General features: G+C 45.0%; 1 protein-coding gene across 2 annotated transcripts in view; it reads left to right on the top strand.

Annotated features, from left to right (window-relative positions):
- taok3a (TAO kinase 3a) overlaps positions 1 to 18280 on the top strand; it is a 97896-nt gene extending 79616 nt beyond the window's left edge. For both annotated transcript variants that reach the window (XM_052461829.1, XM_052461830.1), the window contains exons 12-21: positions 1190 to 1357; positions 1849 to 2043; positions 3350 to 3481; positions 7678 to 7914; positions 8332 to 8460; positions 12284 to 12487; positions 13487 to 13726; positions 14140 to 14352; positions 14843 to 15025; positions 16764 to 18280. In XM_052461829.1, the coding sequence (XP_052317789.1) occupies positions 1190 to 1357; positions 1849 to 2043; positions 3350 to 3481; positions 7678 to 7914; positions 8332 to 8460; positions 12284 to 12487; positions 13487 to 13726; positions 14140 to 14352; positions 14843 to 15025; positions 16764 to 16925 (1863 nt within the window). In that variant the 3' untranslated portion in view covers positions 16926 to 18280. The remainder of the gene's footprint in view (positions 1 to 1189; positions 1358 to 1848; positions 2044 to 3349; positions 3482 to 7677; positions 7915 to 8331; positions 8461 to 12283; positions 12488 to 13486; positions 13727 to 14139; positions 14353 to 14842; positions 15026 to 16763) is intronic.
- Positions 18281 to 22283: the final 4003 nt, after the last annotated feature.

Below are 22283 nucleotides of genomic sequence, written 5' to 3'. Positions count from 1 at the left end.
ACACTCATTGCCCTCTGCCCCTCTTTGAGCTCTTTAGGAGAAATCAGGTCACTAATCTCTTTCCCTTCAGGTTCCACTTCCTCAATATAGAGTCAAACTTCGCTTCCCATACTCCTTTACTCCTACACCCAACCAAAACTACACTACCACACTGTTCCCATGATCTTTGGAGAATCGCATGGTTGGGTGCATGCATCGAAAAAATGGGTGAGGAAAATGTAATGGGGTGAAGGGAAAGGAAGACAAGAATCCGAACCATCGGTCCGACTCCGTTCATGGTCCCCAGGATAGGTTTTTTTTTTTCGGGAAGGGATTACTCTGAAGATTAGTCCTCTCTCTCTTTTATCTCTCTCTCTCTCTCTCTCTCTCTCTCTCTCTCTCTCTCTCTCTCTCTCTCTAGCCCCCTGGTACATGGCAGCTCTGGTTTTCTCACTCACACTTTCGCTCCGCTCCCTCTGTCCGTTTGTTTGAAAACGGGAAAATGTTTCCTCTCTATTTCCAGACGATGATGTCATCCTTCTGAATCAGAGAGTCCATTACAATACTCCAGCCAGAATCTGTCAGATAGAAGGGAAGGTGTGTAGGGCGAGACATACATGGTCGTTTCAGCCCCCAAGTGGTTGCATACATTGCATTTCCACTAAGCAGGCATTTAGCGCTACCGGTCAGTCCCATATGAACACTATTGGATGGAGTATTTTCTTTTTACACATTTTTTTTCCTTTTTTCTGGTAAGCCAGCACAAGAAACTCTTATCTAGGTTGAATAACCCACAGGCGCCCTCTAGTGACCAATGGGAAAAGAGCGAGAGAGAAATAATTCTCTGAAATAATAATCACATCGAGTATTGATATATTATTGATATAGAAAACATGGTTATAATACCATGGATTTATAGGGCTGTGTTATATCAGATTAAACATTTAAAAGAGGTCTTACCCCATATTGTGGACCTGTTTCTACACTTACCCTGACTGCCCTGTCAACACCCTTAGACTATTTATTTGGTACATATCTTACATATGTACATACTTTATAATCAGACAGTCAAACAGACAGACACTGTGTATATCTTCTGCCCTCTTTTGCTCCTGTCCACCTGCAGCATGACTTTGTGTATCAGAATCGCCTCCTGCGGATCCTCATGAATCCTAACCTCTAAGCCCTCCGCCCTCTCTCCTCTACCCAGCATGACTTCGTCCGTCGGGAGCGTCCCCCACGGGTCCTCACGGAGCTCATCCAGAGGACCAAGGATGCGGTGCGGGAGCTCGACAACCTGCAGTACCGCAAGATGAAGAAGATCCTCTACCAGGAGAAACACAACGGACCCATGGGGGAGAGCCAGGAGGAGGAGGAGGTGGGCTTAACACCACTTAAACAAACCATGTTCACCAACGATAAAATGAGTAGCATATGTGTGAGGATAGATTTTGCTTCTTGAGTCAAGAAAGGCTTAAACCTCAACTGAACTATTCCTGTTTGGCACAAAAAAAGATAACGGTCACAGAGGAGGAATATGTGTCTCAGAGGTCAGCAAAGGTTGACACGGAGAAGATACCTATTCTTCTGTTTACAGGTCTTGAACCAGGCCCACGGGTGAAGTAGTACTCACACATTCGAAGTAATGTCAAATTGACCATTAACACCCATTTGTCTCAAACAAGGCCATTTCAGACAGACAGACAAGACAGTAGCTATGTCCTACAGTCATGTGTGTCTGGCCTAACCGGGGCATTATGCTTGAGTGTGTCACACAAATAGGAGCGTGTGGAACAAAAGTGTTTGTGTGTTTCCCACAATTCCCTTACTGAATACTGATCCCCATCTCCTGCTTCTGTCTGTCTCCAGGAATCTGAGCAGGCCAGCTGTAAGATGAACAGCCTGGGCAGTAATCACTCCATCCCCAGCACCTCGGTCAGTACAGGTAGCCAGAGTAGCAGCATTAACAGCATGCAGGAGGTCCTAGACGAGAGCTGCTCCGACATGACCATGATGCACCATGACTACGACAGCACCCTCGAGTCCTCCGCACACACCAAGAAGGTAACACTGACAGAGCAAGAGGGAGAGAAACACACACACACACACACACACACACACACACACACACACACAAGCTAGCAGACACACACGTGTGTACACAGGAAGAAGGTAAGACTCATCTATCACTATCAGTGAACCGCCAGGTAGTCACCCACTCCAAACCTACTCACGTCCTCAAGGATAGCACAAACAAACAGGAACACACATGCCAATAAGCTACTGCTCATCTAGTACCCTCAGCCAGCAGCCACCTACACCAAACTTCAACCCACGTCCTCAAGATTGACAGCTCTCAGGGGTGCATCAACACACAAACAGGAAGACTCGCACTAACGAGTGAGCTTCCACACTATCACTCCAACCCACGTCCAAAAAAACACACAAACACACCACAACCAACCTCTGAGGTTGATCATATGATCATACTGTTCACAAACAAACCTAGCGCTGTTAAACATTGACACCATGGAAACCAGACACATGTTTCTCCCGCTCCAAAATCCTGCTTAGCTTGATTCCTATAAATATGCTCTTGATAGACACACACACACACACACACACACACACACACACACACACACACACACACACACACACACACACACACACACACACACACACAACACGGAGATACACAGAGCCGGAGTTCATCAGTGCTGTGAATCACACCCTCAGAACAAAGATGCCCTCTCTTCTCCTCTCCGCTGGCGTCTCCATGCAGGCTGAGGTTGACACACTGCTGAATGCCTGACATTCACTCTGAATACTCTTTGTCTCGGGCATCGTAGCACAACACACACACACACACACACACACACACACACACGTGCGCGCTTAAAACAGCAGCAGATTATGAGATGCCTGTCATTCCTCATCTTTAGCCACGTCTTGTTCCTTGTCTTTGTCCATTTCATCTGCCTGCAATGACGGACTGTTATTAAAAATGTCACTTGGTGTCTGGGTTGACGATGTGTCACAAGACAACCGTGGGTGTAGCAGAACATGAGGAGGTGACAGACTACTGTCTTGTCTATAGATTATAGTTCCTTTTCTTATGTAACTGGTCATGAACTATGTACTGTAGTGAAGTGCAGTATTGGAATTATGGCAATAAAAGATTACTCAAGCTCCAGGTTTATACTATAACCATCACACTTCGGGTTGAGTTTAATCCAAAACCTGTTCAGTACCATCCAAAAGTGCCCCTGGATTTAGCCATTTTCTCATCTGGTTCTGTACACAGTGAAAGTTCTACTATTGTAGTGACAGGCCATGAAACTCAAAAGTGTATCTTCTCTTTCGTCAGGACCACGGGTATAACTGGGATGATGGTGTGAAACGTGACCACAGGCCCGAGCTGAGACCAGCCTCTTCAGACAAGAGCCAGGCACACAACTACCGCCACAACAACTTTTCTACCATCAAATCAGCATCGCTGGTAAGGGTCGACACAACTTTGTCTCTCTAGCTTCATCTGTCTCACTCTGTCTCTGTGTCCACTATCCACCATAAAATCAGCATTGCGTGTAAGGGCTAACATCATAGTTTCGCTCTCCCTGGGTGACATCAAGTCTCCCCCATTCTCTGTCCATCTTTCCCTCTTTTTTTACCCCTTTGTCTGTCTCTATTTCCCTTTGCGTGTCTTGCTCGCTATCCTTCTCTCTCTAGCAACCTCCTTCTCTCCCCTTCCTCATTCTTCTCATTCTCTTCCTATTGTTTTCTCTCTCCTCTCTGTACTTTCCTTCCTGTCCTCCCCTCCTGCTCTTTAATATTGCTCTCGCCCCTCCCTCCCTCTCACTAGACCCCTTTGTCTTCTCCCGGTCCTTCACTATCCTTCCGTTCGCCTTCACCTCCTCTTCCCCTCCCTCCCTATCTTCTCTCCTGTACTTTTCCCCTCACTAATATCAGTCTCATACCCCCTCTATGGTTGGGGGGGGGGCAGGCAGTATGGAGTAATATTACCATCCTTGCCTTTCTCTTTCTCTCGCCCTCTCCATGTCTGTTGTCATGGTTACAGGGCTCCAGTAAGCAGCTATCTAGAGTGGTAATGGTGTCTTGTCTGTCTACCACTAGTTTTAATTGTAGTATTTGTTTCCTTCCGATCTCCTGGTTTCTGGACTAGCTATCGCACTGGGGGAACTGGGAGGAAGCAGGGTTTCTGTGTGTCTATGTCCTTAACATGCCATGTGTTACAGAGCTTTACTGACTGATAGTGGAGTGTTTTCCACCGGTTAGTGCTTTCTTTATCATTTGTCAATACGGACCCTTTCTTTGTTGTTGACAGTGTTAATCAGTCAATCCGAGTGAATTGGCTGTTTTAGTTATTCTCCAAAAGAGGCAGGTTATAGTTGCATTCAGACAGCGTGTCGTCTGTTGCTGCTGCGACGACTCGATGACATCATCTCTTTCTGGCTGGCGCGAGGCGAGCACACGGCCCCAGATGGACCCTGCACGGCTCTCGCTCAGACTGGAAAGAGCAGGTGGAGGGAGGAAGGGAGACAAGGAGAGGGGGGAGGGAGACAGGGAGAGGGGGGAAGGGAGACAAGGAGAGGGGGGAGGGAGACAGGGAGAGGGGGGAAGGGAGACAAGGAGAGGGGGGAGGGAGGGAGGGAGACAGGGAGAGGGGGGAGGGAGAGGGAGGGAGGAAGGGAGACAGGGAGAGGGAGGAAGGGAGACAAGGAGAGGGGGAGGGAGGGAGACAGGGAGAGGGGGAGGGAGGATAAGCAATATATAATGACAAAGAAAAAGGGAGGGAGAAGAGATGAGCGGATGGGGTGAACAGAAAAGAGGAGAGAGAAACAGGCAGACAGACAGACAAGAGAGACAGATGGGAGAGGGAGGGAGAAAGACTGAAGAAGAAAGAAAGCGAGAAAGAGCGGGAGAGAGGAGAGACCGACACAGACAGACAAATGGACAAGAGAGCGAGTCAAGTTGGCAGAGAGGAATGAGACTGAAGGCAAGATAGAAAGTGAGAAAAAAGCGGGAGAGGAGAGTGTGGTGTGCTCTGTCTGGTCTCACTGAATGAAGTGTTAGATGGCGGTTAAGAGGAGAGAGCAATGGGGGGGATGGAGAGGGAAAGAGAAGAGAGGGATAGTGAGCCCCATCTGGAGGAGAGAGGGATGAATGGGGTTATTACAGGTCAGCCAGACTGGGGAGACCGAGAGATGTTAATATAACATAGCATGTATTAACACTGTTCATGCCCATCTGAGATCTGTATATGTTTTGGTTTAGTCCACATATACAGTACTTTAGTTTGTTTATTTACATTACAACATCTATGGCTCTATTCTATAGACAATGCTAACAGTTTCAATCAAACCATGCTTTGCTAAATGTTGCACATGTCAGTTACGTTTGGGTGTTGCACCAGTCATACACTAACAAGAGTTTAGATGTGGGCAAAGGAAGGGGCTTGCCTTTTGTCGACCGGAACGTTGGTTGGCAGTTTGAAGACGGATGAATCTCAAAGGTTTTGGTTCTAAGTAACAGTCCCCTGTTTTAGGATGTCAGTCTATCTAGTGGTCTTCTATAGGGACAGAGACCGAGAGGGATCTAGAGAGAGGGGGAGTGAGAGAAAAAGAGAGGGGGGGTCCTCTCTATGGGGACAGACTGAGAGGGAGAGGGAGAGGGAGAGAGAGAGAGAGGGAGAGAGAGAGAAGAGGAGCAAGATCCTCTCTATGGGGACAGACAGAGATGTAGAGGCCCCAAGCTTATCCACAGGAAGAGAGGACTACTGTCTGACGGGGGCATTCTGAGGCCGCTGTTTCTTCTCTTCATCCTGATCACTTCACCATATGTCACTTAGGCTCTGTTTCCCCTATCCACTCCTCAAACACTCTTTTGGCCTTTTTATTTTTTACAAAATTCTAAAAACCTGTTTTTGCTCTGTCGTTATGGGGTATTGTGTGTAGATTGATGAGAAAAGGGCTGTATAACGTAACAAAGTGGGGAAAGTATATGTCTAAATACTTTCCGAATGTTAACACAGAATAAACACAAAATAAATCAAACTTTACACACAAGACTCCCTTGTTTAACCAGATCATTGACTTAGTGGCTGACCTGACAAACAAATACAACAAACAAATAAACCAACCAAAAGGTCCTTCCACCATTGTGTCCCAATTAATAACATTTGACCTGGAAGTGTTCCCTCTGGAGCGTGATTCCCTCCTTTGAGCCAGGCTGTGTGAATGGCGGTCACATGACGTGACTTGGCCCTTGGTGGCAGCGTGGCAGAAAGCAAGTGACTAGGATTGGCTCTGCATTACAGTAGGGGTATTGATTCAGATAGATTAGGAGGGGATCTCCCTCTTTCTCACCCTCTCTCTCTCTCTCTCTCTCTCTCTCATTCTCCCTCTCCTTTTCTCAGCCCCCCCTCTCTGTCTTCGTTTCTGACAACACTTCTCCTCACCCTCTCTCTCTCCCTCCTCTCCCTCTCTCAATGAGGCTTTCATGTGACCCACCTGCTGAACGAGCGCCGCTCGGCCCCCAAAGAGCCCCCTCTGTTCTGCCTTCCCATGGAGCCCGCTCCCTCTCCCTCCCTCATTCACAGTTCACACGCCTGCCCCTGTGTTGCTGCCCCTGTGTTGCTGCCCCTGTGTAGCCCACAGCCGCCGTGTTTGTCCAACGTCGTTTGTCTAAACGTAAACCAACCAGCGCAGTTCTTGCCGATTTTGTTGCTGGGTTGGGTAAAGCTGAGCTGAGGGGTTTGGTTGTAGGAAATGCCACACAGGGTTTCTGGATGCTTGCACGGTTGTTGAACATGAACGTCGCCATGATGCTTGGCCTTAAGAAGATGAGTTATGAGAAGATGAACGACTACTATGGGGACCTGGATAGTCCCTTTTGTCAGGTTTGGTTTGTTTTGTCCTCAACTCTTTATATTGTTGTGATTTTGATTTACTTGGCTTAAGCCCTTGGCACCTATAAGGAACATAGGCCATTGACAAATGTCTTCCATCTCACTCTGTTTTGGGCTCGTTTTTACAGGTTGCACCTGTTAGATTGTTGTGAGGCTGGTAATAATGCAGTGGTCAAGAGCATTGGTGTTGGTTGGCTTTGTACTGTATAGGGGGATTGATCAGTCGGCAGGGCGGTGTTATAAGCTAAGCGGTCGGTGTGACTTCGTTAAAGCCTCTCAAACCTCTTTAACCAGTTCTGTCATATTGAGTGTTTACAATGTACATCTTTGACTGCCAGATTAAGATGTTTTTTGTTGCGTTGTCCTGTTTCTTACAGTATTAACTCCATGCTCTCTAGCTTGGTGTTGCTTTGATGTTTCCCAATGTTGATCCGTGCTTTGGTAATGCATCCAATGTTTGCAGTTAGATGTCACTTCATTCATGGTTCACATTAGATCTTAGTCCACTCATAAGGTAAATCTATGCTGAGTAACCTGTTAGAATGAAATCAAATCTGCATGAACAGGGAACTGCAAGACCTTGAAGACCAAATGTGGAGGTTCTCCTAGCGTAGCATGGTATACCTGCTTGGGCTCCGTTCCAGTGTCCCCACTAGTGGTTGCCTGCATACCATCCATTTCCTGTATACCACTCCTGGCTGTACACTTTCACTCTTGACCTCTGATCTCTGCCCTCATTGGCCTCACTGAACCTTTCCTTTCGCCAGGTGACCAAGCAGATCCATGAGCATGAGCAAGAGAATGAGCTGCGGGAGCAGATGTCGGGGTATAAACGTATGAGACGGCAGCACCAGAAGCAGCTGATAGCTCTGGAAAACAAGCTGAAGGCTGAGATGGATGAACACAGACTGAAGCTGCAGAAGGAGGTGGAGACCCAGGCCAACAATGCCTACATAGAGCTGGAGAAACTGGCTAAGAGACACACCGTCCACTGTGACAAAGAGGTAGGTTTGGATGGGGGGTCCAGGGAGGGGAGTGGTTGGGGGTCCTGACCTAGAGAATCTGGCCTGTCCTAGAGAAGTGCCATGCCGTCCTCACAGAAAAGGTGTCTGGGGAGGGGGTGTTAACCTTCTTACTTTGGGTAGAGGACAACTCACTCATGTTATGGGTTGGGCATTGCTGCCACCCAATGTCGAGTAGAAGTTAAAAAGCTAACTAGGTCATCTGTAACTCTGCAGACTAGGCTAACATCCATGATCCAGCATGCCCTCCTTGTCATACAAGAACACCTGGAGGAATATAAGCCATAACAACATTAGGCATGTGTTTTCTCGCTCTGTTCCTCTCTCCCATATGAGGCCCCTTCACAGCTAACTAACATCTCTGCCTATCTCTCCCCCTGCCATCTTAACTCCCCTCAGATGAAGACGACGTCAGCAGACGAGAAGAAGTTCCAGCAGCAGATAGTGGCCCAGCAGAAGAAGGAACTCACCACCTTCCTAGATAACCAGAAGAAGCAGTACAAGCTCTGCAAGGAGAAGATTAAAGAGGTCCGCAACGCTATGTTTGTTTATGTCCTCTAGCCAGCCCCTGTTTCCTGCCTCTAGCTGTGTGTCTGTTTGTGTCCGCTAGCTAGTACTGTACCCCCTCTTCCCCTGCCTCTTGTATAGTATGACTTATCTCAGCACCCTGAATCACAACAGACTATATAGAATGATACATTTGGTACGCTGTGTTTTGTGCTGGATGGAATCAGCCCTCCCCCAAATACATACATACATACATACACACACAAACCTGCAAATACACAAACATACAGAAGTACAGTATTTCCGTCATGCCTTCTACTGAGAAGGAGCTGAGTTTGGGCCTCCCGAGTGGCCCAGCGGTCTACGGCACTGTATCACAGTGCTAGAGGTGTCACTACAGATTCGGGTACGATCCCGGACTGTGTCACAGCCGGCCGCGACCGGGAAACTCATGAGGCAGCGGGTCAGGGGAGGGTTTGGCCGGCCGGGTTGCCCTTGTCCTAGAGAATCTGGCCTGTCCTAGAGAAGTGCCATGGGGAGAGGGCAACTCACTCATGTTATGTGTTGGGCATTGCTGCTCTAGCGACTCCTGTGGTGGGCTGGGCGCATGCATGCTGACACGGTCGCCAGTTGGGCAGTGTTTTCTCCGACACAGCTGGCTTCCATTTTTTAAAATGTATTTTAATTTTATTTCACCTTTATTTAATCAGGTAGGCCAGTTGAGAACAAGTTCTCATGTACAACTGCGACCTGGCCAAGATAAAGCAAAGCAGTGAGACAAAAACAACAACACAGAGTTACACATGGGATGAACAAAAGTACAGTCAATAACACAATAGAAAAATCTATATACAGTGTTTAAAAATGGAGTAAGGAGGTAAGGCAATTAATAGGCCATAGTAGCGAAGTAATTACAATTTAGCAAATTAACACTGAAGTGATAATGTGCAGATGAAGATGTGCAACTAGAAATACTGGTGTGCAAAAGAGCAAAAAGTAAATAAAACCAATATGGGGATGAGGTAGGTAGTTTGGTGGGCTATTTACAGCTGCAGAGATCGGTAAGCTGCTCAGATAGCTGATGCTTAAAGTTAAGCGAGCAGTGTGTCAAGAAGCAGAGTGGCTTGGCATGGTCGTGTTTCGGAGGACACACAGCTCTCGACCTTCGCCTCTGCCGAGTCTGTACGAGAGTTGCAGCAATGGGACAAGACTGTAACTACTACTTGGATATCATGAAATTGGGGAGGAAAAGACAGTTTAAAAAAATTTTAAAAAGGGAAAAAAAGAAGACCGTAGTCACCCCTCCTACTCACTACGCGCACACACACACAAGTTGTGTTTTTATTTCTAAGAACATTGACACACTATTTCTCAAAACTGGAGCCATTGTTGTGGATTGTTAGATGCATCATGTTTCGTTTAGTGACAGGAACTAGGCCATCTCCGTTAGCAGGCATTGTTGGCCTGGACTGATATATATCCCAACAAACTGTAGGGAGAGATGAGTCATTCCACACAGAAAGATCAGGGATCTAATACACTTAACAATGTGTTTTAGCTTGAGAGTGTATTAAGACATGGATTCCCTATATAGTGCACTACTTTTCACCAGAGTCCAAAAGTAGTGCAATAAAAATGTAATAGGGTACAATTTGGGATACAACAATGGATTTATCATAACATCCATGAAACCGAATGGGGACAGACACTAACTGTAGCAGTGCAGGATACTGAGGGGAGGATGGCTCATAGTAATGGCTGGAATGGGATCAATGGAATGGTGTCAACCATTGGAAACCACATGTTTGACACCATTCCATTGACTCCATTCATCCTATCCTCAGCAACCTCCACTGATCTGGAGGGATCAAAAACTGAATTTCTGTGATGCAGCCTGAGTCCGAATATGGTGACAGAGGGACTTCTGGCTTCTCCGACAGCTACTGATAATTTATTTTACTCTTTCTATTTTACTCTGTTTTCTACACTACTATACATTTAGATAATTCACCCCAAAATGTCAAATATGTCTGTATTTACACCTCAAAAGTGTTTGAGTGAGTGTGTCTATAATTCCCACTATCTATTGCTGTATTTTTGCCTGAAATACATTATTAGATAATGAGATGACCTGCTGCACACCTGACCATTAGTCCAAATAAAGATGTAGGAACAAAGTACAGTGCTGTGAAAAAGTATTTGCCCCCTTTCTGATTTACTCTATTTTTGCATTGTTTTGATACTGAATGTTATCAGATCTTCAACCAAAACCAAATATTAGATAAAGAGAACCTGAGTTGACAAATAGCAAAACATATTTATACTTTTTTTTTTCAATTTCTTGAATTAACATAGTTATGCAACACTCAAGTCCCCTGTGTGAAAAATGAATTGCCTCCTTACGCTCAATAACTGGTTGTGCCACCTTGTAGCTGCAATGACTGCAACCACCTGCTTCCTGTAGTTGTTGATTAGTCTCTCACATTGCTATGGAGGAATTTTGGCCCACTGCATTGAATCAGAGACATTTGTGGGTTTTCAAGCATGAACTGCTCATTTCAAGTACTGCCACAACATCTCAACTGGGATTAGGTCTGGACTTTAACTAGGTAATTCCAAGACGGTTACTTTTTAGTTATTTTGATGTAGACTTGATTGTGTGTTTTGGATCATTGTCTTGCTGCATGACCCGGCTGTGCTTCAGCTCACAGACAGATGGCCTGACATTCTCCTGTAGAATTCTCTGATACAGAGCAGAAAGGATGGTTCTTTCTATTAAGGCAAGTCGTCCAGGTCCTGAGGCAGCAAAGCCTCCCCAAGCTATCACACTACCACCACCACCATGCTTTTAGCCATTTTGATGCAGACTTGATTGTGTGTTTTTGATCATTGGTCCCATTATAACTGGCGAAAACCAAACACTACATTCCACAATAAAAACCTCATACCAATGGTCAAGCATGGTGGTGGTAGTGTGACGGTTTGGGGATGCTTTGCTGCCTCAGGACCTGGATGACTTGCCTTAATAGAAGGAACCATGAATTCTGCTCTGTCAGATAATTATTTTTATTTTTTCATTTATTTTTTTATTTAACTAGGCAAGTCAGTCAAGAACAAATTATTGTTTACAATGACTGCTTACCCCAGCCAAACCCAGACAGCGCTGGGCCAATTGTGTACCGCCCTATGGGACTCCCAATCACTGCCAGATGTGATGCAGCCTGAATTCGAACCAGGTACTGCAGTGATGCCTCTTGCACTGAGATGCAGTGTCTTAGACTACAGGAGAATGTCAGGCCATCCGTCTGTGAGCTGAAGCTGAAGTGCAGCTGGGTCATGCAGCAAGACAATGATCCAAAACACACAATCACTTCTACATGAAAATGGCTAAAAAGCAACAAATTTGAAGTTTTTGAAAGGCCTAGTCAACGTCCAGACCTAATCCCAATTGAGATGATGTGGCAGGACTTGAAACGAGCAGTTAATTCTTGAAAACCCACAGCAGTTCTGCATGGAAGATTGGGCGAAAATTCCTCCACAGCGACATGAGACTGATCAACAACTACAGGAAGAGTTTGGTTGGAGTCGTTGCAGCTAAAGGTGGCACAATTATTTATTGAGTGTAAGGGGCAATTACTTTTTCACACAGGGGCATTGGGTGTTATTAATAAATTAAATAAGTATGGCATTGTTGTGTTATTTGTTCATTCAGGTTCCCTTTATCTAATAATACGTTTTGGTTAAAGATCTGATAATATTCAGCATCAAATAATATGAAAAGGTTGAGAAAATTGTGTATATATATTTATTAACCTTAATCTGTCTTCAATCTCCATCGCTTCAGGAGATGAACGAAGACCACCACACCCCTAAGAAGGAGAAGCAGGAGCGTTTGTCGAAGCACAAGGAGAACTTGCAGCACAGCCAGGCTGAGGAGGAGGCCCATCTCCTCGGCCAACAGAGAGTCTTCTACGACAGGAACTGCAGAGGCTTCAAACGCAAAGTCATGATCAAGAGGCATGAGTTTGAACAGGAGCAGATACGAGAGGTACAGTGTATAGATGTACAGATAGATATTTCAAACGAGAGGCGAGGAGGAGTGGATGACGTGTGGAGAATCAGTGGGATGTGTGTTTTTTTTTTTTGGATGTACACACATTTTAGTTCAAGTTCAGTCTGTAGTGATGTGCAGTGAACACTATTTAATCCAATAGGGATATGAATGTCACATGTCCAACTCCACCTGATTATCGATAACATTCACATGGTCAATGTTGTAACATGAAAAGCAATGTTCTTGCCAAATCGTAGACTTCTTTGACCAATACCAGTATTCCAATTGTTTTGTGAAAAACACAGAGAATGGGTTTTGCATCTCGTGGAAAGCAGATTAGAAAGTATAAGCAAGGCAACAATGCAGTAATCTCCTAATCTGCTCTGTAAATCAGGAGGGGGGGAGTGGGACAATATTAGGAGGTCTGAGACCTTATATGGGTGTCCACCCGAAACCTAGGGGCACATTGGATGATACCCTAAAGCTAGCCTGGTCCAAGATCTGCTTGTACTGTCTTGTCCACTCAGCACAAACAGCCCTGGGACCAGGCTACCAAAACCCAGCCAGCCCTGAAACTGCTCCTCTCATATGCTTGAAGGATAGAAATAAGGGAGATTTTTAGGAGTATTTGGATATAGTGTCTGTGTGTTATTGCCAATTGTATGGTGGCACTGTTGTGGTTGAGATGTTATTTACCTAGTGACATTGTCATAGCATAGTAGAACAATAGGAACCTTGAAAAAGCAGAAAACAAATGCACAAAGAATTGAAGTGTAGTCTTGTGTCTGCAATGTCCATAAGGGCAACACCACGTGACACTGATGCTCCAGTCCTTTCTCATACAAAAGCAAAGTTTGTGTCATGGATGACCATTATAATTCCCATCTCTTCCTCCCTCTCCTCTCCTCCCCTTCCCACTTTCTCTCTCCATTTATCCCTCCCTATCTCTCAATATCTCTCGCTCCCTCCCCCTCTCTCTCCCACTCTGATCAGGAGCTGAACAAGAAGAAGACCCAGAAGGAGATGGAGCATGCCATGCTGATCAGACACGATGAATCGACCCAGGAGCTGGAGTATCGTCAGCTGAAGACCCTTCAGAAGCTCCGCATGGACCTAATCCGCCTTCAGCACCAGACAGAACTGGAGAACCAGATAGAGTACAACAACCGCCGCGAGAGAGAGCTTCACCGCAAACACGTCCTGGAGCTACGGCAGCAGCCCAAGAACCTCAAGGTGCGGGTGAGGCCAGGAACAGATTGCAAATGCAACCCTGGGAATGTGATGGCTACATTGGTAGCTACATTAGGTGTTCTCCAGGATCAGGCTCTGATCTAACCAGGTAGCAGATTATATAGAGCAAGACACAGTGAAATAGCAGACCATTAACCTCAAGGTGAGGGTTAGGGGTGTGCAGCCAGTGCACTCAGTCCTGGAAAAGGGGAAATCCTAACTGTTGGCTACAAAAGACTTAAATGTAACAAACCATTGCATTCATCAGAAGTTGAACCATATTACGACAGGCAAAGAACATACAGTAGAAATGGAATGTAATGGGTCAACAGGATGCCTCAAATCCATCTGTGTGTGTGCTTGTGTTTAACACTCTCCTCATTCACCTCGCCTGTTCCAATCTCCATCTCCACCAGGCCATGGAGCTGCAGATTAAGAAGCAGTTCCAGGACACGTGTAAGGTCCAGACCAAGCAGTATAAGGCCCTGAGACACCACCAGATGGAGGTTACGCCCAAGAGCGAGCACAAGACGGTGCTCAAGGCCCTGAAGGAGGAGCAGACCAGGAAACTGGCCATCCTGGCTGAGCAGTACGAACAGAGCATCAACGAGATGATGGCATCGCAGGCGGTGAGTCGGCACAAAATGGAGAACGGGTGTTTTGATGACCAAGTTGGGATTACTAAATACGTTTTTTTTGTAACTAAGAAAGTTCATATTTGATCATTTCCTTTGATAATCTCAAAGAACTAATTCATATAAATGTCACAGATCTTATAAATGTATATCTGACATTAAGAATAGTTCCATATGGGAATGAAATAATCTTAGGCCCCAAGGCATAGGAGATTTAGGTCGTTGTAGGGGTTTGTAACCCTCTTTGCTTCTCTTATTCCCATCACTCGTCCGGTCTCTTCTTCTATTTCCCTTTCTCCTCACTTCTTCCTCTCTTCTCTTCTCTTCACTGCCCCTCTCCCTTCATCTCTTTCACCACTCTTATTCTATTCTCTCTCCCACCCTCTTTCCTCCCCCTCCCCTCTCCCTGTGTTTCCTTTTCTCTCACTCTCTCTTTATTCCCCCTTTCCTCTGTTGGGTTCTTCTCTTTATTTCTCCCCGTCAGCTGCGTCTGGACGAGGCCCAGGAAGCCGAGTGCCAGGCTCTGAGGCAGCAGCTGCAGCAGGAGATGGAGCTGCTGAATGCCTACCAGAGTAAGATCAAGATGCAGACCGAGGCCCAGCACGACAGAGAGCAGCAGAAGCTGGAGCAGAAGGTTTCGCTGCGCAGAGCCCACCTCGAACAAAAGGTAGAGGTGTCGAGGGGGGAGTGACAGACTGATATGAAGAGAGAGACAGACCTATACAGACGGGGACACACGCATACACACACACACACAGAACCCACCTCGAACAAAAGGTAGAGGTGTCGAGGGGGGAGTGACAGACTGATATGAAGAGAGAGACAGACCTATACAGACGGGGACACACGCATACACACACACACAGAACCCACCTCGAACAAAAGGTAGAGGTGTCGAGGGGGGAGTGACAGACTGATATGAAGAGAGAGACAGACCTATACAGACGGACACACACACACACACAGAACCCACCTAGAACAAAAGATTGAGGGGTAGGGAGGAGCAAAAACAGACCCAGATACCCAGACAGATGCGCAGAACGCAGACACAGATATACACACACATACTCACACTCATGCAGGCAGAGCCTTTGCGGAGCACAATGTGCTGGAAGCAGAATCAACATGCACCCACAGAGACAGACTTCACTTTCATTTGACACACATTTCACTCTACTCATTTGTAACTGAGGCCCAAAAAATGTGTCATGCACTCAGTTTTGGTTGCAAAATCCTATCATGTTAGTGTTGTATTATTCTTACAACATACCCTATATTTGAATCCTACCCAGTGTGTTAAAAATGAATAATTGATTTAGATTATGTAACATGGTCCTCCATAACAAAAAGACTTTACTTACTATTGTATTAATTGAGTCATTGAGTCATGCACTCCTTTCTGTGTTCTTCAGTCTGGTGTCACAACACCTTCTCTTTCACCTCTTCTCCCCACTCAATACTTCTTCTGTACACCCCTGTTGACAATTTACATCTGAGCAGTGGATGCTGATGGCCTGGCATTGCATACATTCAAATCACTGTAGGCCACTTTATCAGTCAGAATAGATTTTTTTATTCTTGAATAATATGTTTTTCCAAGGCAATGATGTCATCGCTATATCGCTCCTTGATAACAAAGGAACATGTAGCCCTGATCCAGTTTCTGTTGCCCAGGCAGTAGCCTACAGTAGTATCATTACAGTATTATGCAACCAGTGGTGGTGTGGCGCCATCTGGTGACTATCTGTTGCCCTGCAGGCTTTCTGGATCAGGTGACGTCATTGTTAACCCTGTATCAGGGTTGTATTCATCAGGACACACAACTGAAGATATTTTAAATTGTTATGCAACGGAAAACAAAAATGTGCATTTCTTATTGGACCAGTTCAGGTGGTCCCTCCCTGTTTCAGTTTGTATTTTTCTATTTGGTTCCTAATGAACACACCCCATACTTATACGCTTCCAGAGAAGTGCTCACTGCTGATTTCGATCCACTGTCTAGATGGCGTGTCTCAGGGGCCAGATGTAATCTGTATCTAGAGGCTTTATGGAATGGAATCAATCTGTACCAAAGGCTGAAAATGAAAGATGAACAGCTAATATTTATTGATCTAAGATGCAGACAACGGCTGTAATGGATTGATTGACAGTAAATTGTGTCTGGCTCTACTCATGGCTAGTGCAGGGATATTTCTGTCTGTAGTTAGTTGACGGAGTGGTTACAGAATTATGCTGAATTTCAAATCAACGCTGACCCAAAAATCTAAGCTAAGCAAAAAACTGAAAAGGCCTGCACACACACTACAGTGGCCCTTGCACAGGTCGAACTCTGCAATACTCATACCTTACTGGTTCCAAATGCTCTTGCTTCCACTAGTTTAATTAACTAAGTTGTGGTTTTGTAGATTGAAGAGGAGCTGGCTTCCCTTCAGAAGGAGCGTACAGAGAGGATCAAGCACCTGCTGGATCGCCAGGAGAGAGAGATCGACACGTTCGACATGGAGAGCCTCCGACTGGGCTTTGGTAATTTGGGGGCCCTGGACCCCCCCAAGGATGACTACAGATGACTAGGTCAGCCCTGGTGACCTCGTCTTCGTCGTCTGGTGTGACGACCCTCCTGTTCCTCCTCAGCCTCGTGACCTGGTCTGGTTTTGGTTGGACCGGGCAGTTAGGGTCTTTAGCTACTGATTCCCACACAAACACACACAGCTACACACATAAATGTGTGTACACACACACACACACCAGCCACATACAAACCAGCCCAGTGCCTGCGCTGGTCTATAGCCAACGGGCCCCCCTCTCTCGTGGTGTCCGTCACAAGATGACAAAAAAATGCTGGATAACTTCCGAGGTTGTCTTTGTTTTAAAGAATAACATTACATTGTCATGGTGTTCCTGTTTCTTGTGCAATGATGACACTTTTAGTGTAACTGAAAGTGGAAACCAGAGGGAGAGAATAAGAGGACAATAGGAGTGAATAGTACCGTGTTGCTCAATGATCATGCATTAGAGGTTAATAATTTGTTCAAGCTGTGCAAAAACCTAAAGCTGAAAAACTAAAAACAAACTGGTCCTCCTTCTGCAGCCTTATTGTCTTCTTGTCCCTGCTTCCAGTTCCTTCAACTCTTTTTGCTTTTTATATTCATCAGGAAATTTTTATGGAAAATTTAAAGCAATTTGATAGGTTGAGAACATGTTTAAAGTCATAGTCCACGTAATGGTACAGTAAATAAATGTGAGTCCTCTGGAGAGAATTTGATTATTGACTTTGACATGAGACACTGAAGAGGGAGACTTGCAATTCACCCTGATACCACTGTATCATACTGATTCTCTGCACTGGCAGGTAATGTGAATACCACATGGTTGAGTCATGACACACTATTCCCTATGTCGTGCAGTACTTTTGGGGCTCTGGTTAGTGCACTATATAGTATATAAAATAGTGCACTATGTAGGGAATAGGGTGTCATTCCAGACACAGACACATGTGAATCCCTACTCCCAGGTAGCACAAAGGGCTTTGTCGGGGCTTGGGGAGGGACATGTATTTTGTGTATAGAATGATTTTTTTTGGAGAGCTTTTACTTATTTTCGTATTGTACTATTTTAACTGTTACTCAAATCGATTTAAAATAATAATAATGACATTTTTCTCCTTCCTCTTCGTTCAGTATTTGAAAGTCGAATCAATCGGGCAATGGGTTTCTTGCTCTGACATTTCCAACTGAAATGAATCCTTATTTTTGCTGTAACCTCCACACTCTACAAGCTGTGTATTTTCTTATAAACCAGATGAGTAAAATAAATGCTTTATTATTGCATGCACTTTAATTGAGTTTTTCAGGATTAAGAGAGAGCATGAGTCTGTCATCCAAGCTTTTAATTATATTTGTAAATAAAGTGCTCATCACACAAAGGTTTGACCTCATTGGATGTTTATTTTATTTTAATATTTTCCTTATCCGCACATGGTAGAGAGACTCCTCACACTGCAATCTATGCTCCCATGTGGTTTATTACTATGGGTATTTAATAGATGATCATTTATTAGATCTGACTGGTTACAGTAAAGTATATGTTAAATAGATAAACAGCACCACAATGCTAAAAGGTGCAAGGCAGTAAATATGTATTTTTTTTCACATATACTGTCAGCTGACATTGATTGTTCTTTTACAGATACAGGTCAGCTTGGCCACATTCAATGTCCATTACTGGATGCATTTTCTATTTTTTGGAATTGTTCCATGGCTTGTGCAGGCTCGGGTTTAATTTTCAGGGGCACTTCGGCACATTTTCATATGAATTATCTGCAGCACCATTGCCAGTGTCTACAAAAAGGAAAACTGATTCTATAGGCAGTAACTAATTCAAACTGTAAACACACTAGTAAAATGAGAATGCTTACAGAGAATAGAACACAACTCTAGATTGAGTTGTTTTATTGTGACTGATCATGGGGATAGTGAGATGAATTTTCAATGGGTCATAATGAGAAAATATAGGTCATTGCTCACCGTACACAATGGTAAAGTAAGCGAGTGGCACAAACAAACAAGGCTTAATTGTTGGGTTTTCTGTAGTTTAGCTACATAATGTGAAGCCCACGATACTCACAAGTCAATTTATATTGCAGCCAATTTCAGGATACTCATGTATCTCACAAGTCTGTTTATTTTCCAGACAGTTGTTCATGGAGTTTAGGGACATAGTCATCCTATTCTGGATGATAGCAGGTCCCAGCTAAGGGAGTTCCCAGTCCATATGTCTGTCGAAAGACTTGGATCTTGATCTTTCCAGGGTTGTCTCCGGAGAGGTTGGTGAGGACCGGCTCGGTGCAGAAGAGGCAGCCTGACTGCTCATAGACCAGACATACCTGTGTAGACATGGAGGACAGATGGACAGGACCAGAGATGTGACATGGTCAATGATGGATAGAGGGTGTTGGTATACTCTAAAAGGATTATGGAAGGAGTAAGTTACCCCCATACCACTTCAAAGCAGTTATTTTCCTTAAAGAGGAAATGCAAGGACTGATTCCGGGGGGCTGCACACTGGATTTGGTTGCACAAAAACAACACAAGGTGGCAGACAGAGGCCTGACTTTTTCTTCAGTGGAGTTTATCTGAGGTTGGCATTCAATGTTATGGTGCATTACCGCCACCTACTGTACTGGAGTGTGGGCCAGAAGAGGGAGGAACTAAATCCTACCTGCCAGTTTCTCTTAAAAAATATATATTTGGGACTGTATATAATGATGTTCTACTCATTATGCTCTTTAAACTCAATTTCTGTATCCCCTTCTCCCTTATACTGGATCTCATTCTCTCTTTCCCGCTCATATCCACACTGTATCAGTACATGCTCCACTTTCTCTGTTTCCTGCCAGAAATCATACATTCATGTTGGATGCTTTCCTATCATATTTAATGTCGTATTCAACCGGCTGTGTCCCACACTTAGTCTTGTAAAGATGGCCTCCTCTCTTCTGTCTCTTCCTGCCGTCCTCCCCTACCCAACATTCCTCGGAATGGATGCCTGTCCTGGCTTAGTGTCTCTGTTCCACTTCTGCTGCCATCTCTGAAATCACCACTGTACATATCAGTCCTTTTGGCTCTGCCTTGCTCATTGAGACTTCAACATCCATCTCCCCACTACTAAGACAGAGGCCGGACTGTCATATGGATTGCCTTGGTGCCAATCACATTATGTTTAGCTCTACAGTTAGAACCTTTGGCCAATCACAAGTGCTATCAATCTCTCACTTCACTGCACTTCAACAGCGCACTGCTTGACCCAAATTTGCCATTCTAGATTTTTTGATTTATGTCCCTACTCTTGCTTGAGTTGTCACGTTTTGCTGATAGGCTAGGGATAATGGCACTTTGTTCTTATAACGTCTGTTTTTTTATTTTTTTTAATGACCAGGTTGTATTATTATTTTGGGGGGAAAAAATCCCAGAGAGGGAGGGAGGTCCTATTTCCAACAATTATTGGTCATTGTCAGGAACGCCTATAATTATTCTCAGTAGTAGTTGTCTATCAGCCAGTCAATTAACTTGAGTAACCCTGCCTCATCGATCAGTGCGGTGTGTACCGGTGTCTCCCACTGAGGCAGTGTTGCCAACTCCTCAGTAAGGAAAGTAGCTATTGGCTGTCCTAAAAGTTGCTGAATGACGTCATCACCCGATTTGCATAATTGGCCATATGCATGTAATTGTGATGGTCTCTGAAGGAGAGAGGAATAACACAGTGGGAGAGATAAAAAGTGAGTAAAAAACACCCTAAATATGTTTAACTACAAATTAACTTCTGTCGATTCTTGTTTTGTTTATGTCACAATTCTAACCCTCCTCCTTTATCCGGGCTAGTGACCCAAAAGAGACACTCTGGTGGAGTTCCTTAATTGTTTTTATTTTTTTATTAATTTGGTTTGGTTTTTAACCTTATGGTCCACGTAGGAGCCTACAACAAGTCACAGTAAAACATGAACATTTTTAACCATAACAGTTTTTACATTTTTTTGTATGCAATCTACATTAACAATCTAAATGGACCAAAAAGAGAGAATAGAAAAAACTGTCAATGGCAATGTGAGAACATGGTAACTAGTCTGGCCCTAATTCAGGTTTAAAAAAATGTTAATGTAAACCAGGGCGGGATCAGCCAGTGGCGGCTTCCCGCATGCATGATTAATTTGCATTTTGGGCGCAGAGGGGTGAACATCTCCTTCTCTGACTGCAGCTGGGAGGGACTGCTGCGCAAGGACTGGGCCGCCTGTGAGTGCTTTGGGACAGGGGCTTGTTGAGAAGAGTAAGAACGATATGTGCTTTCACGTCAGTCTCCGAAAATACTAGAAAAAGTCACTAGATTTGTCGCTAGTTGCTTTTTTGAAAATTTGTCACTAGTTGCTTTTTTGAAAATTTGTCGCTAGAGGGGTCTGAATACTCGCTAAATATAGGGACGAAGTTGCTAAGTTTGCAACACTGCACTGAGGTGTAGGTGTCGCCTAGCTAGCTGGCAGCCTCCTTCTACAGTGGGGTTTTTCAGTGGTTAGCATCCAATGTTGGTGCGTTAGACAGCGTTAGCAACCTCAATGGCAGTGGGCACAGGTGAAGGACACTGTAGGGTACCGGTGCTTTAGCTAGCTACTCCCCTTGCCGTAACAGAACTGTGGGGGGGGTGCATTACCACCAGCTACTGTGCTGGAGTATGGGCCAGAGACAGCATTAGCAGCCTCAATGGTAGTGGGCTCGGTATGTAGAAAGTGACACGAAGTGGGGGTGGCATGTAGTTTTATCAGACATTGGCAGTAGAATGGCCTTACTGAATAGCTCCATGAATTTCAACGTGGCACTGTCACCTTTCCAACAAGTCAGTTGATCACATTCCTGCGCCGCTAGAGCTGCCCCGGTCAACTGTAAGTGCTGTTATTGTAAAGTGGTAATGTCTAGGAGCAACAACGGCTCAGTCTCGAAATGGTAGGCCTCATAACCTCACAGAATGGGACTGCTGAAGCGCGTAAAAATAATTTGTCCTCGGTTACAACACTCACTACCACGTTCCAAACTGCCTCTGGAAGCAACATCAGCACAAAAACTGTTAGTCAGGAGCTTCATGAAATGGGTTTCCATGGCAGAGCAGCCGCATATAAGCCTAAGATCACCACGCGCAATACCAAGCGTTGGTTGGAGTGGTGTAAAGCTCGCCGCCATTGGACTCTGGAGCAGTGGAAACACGTTCTCTGGAGTGATGAATCATGCATCTGGCAGTCCGACCGATTAATCTGGGTTTGGTGGATGCCTGGATAACGCTACCTGCCCGAATGCAGAGTGCCAACTACAAAGCAGTAGCAGTGCATGGGTAAAATCACTGGGGAAGTCATGCACAAAGGGAGATCCATAAAGAAATGGTTTGTT

Source organism: Oncorhynchus keta, chromosome 14 (genome assembly GCF_023373465.1).
Source record: "Oncorhynchus keta strain PuntledgeMale-10-30-2019 chromosome 14, Oket_V2, whole genome shotgun sequence".
NCBI lineage: Eukaryota > Metazoa > Chordata > Actinopteri > Salmoniformes > Salmonidae > Oncorhynchus > Oncorhynchus keta.
Note: the sequence above shows the minus strand (reverse complement) of the source record. Positions and strands in the feature narration are given on the sequence as shown.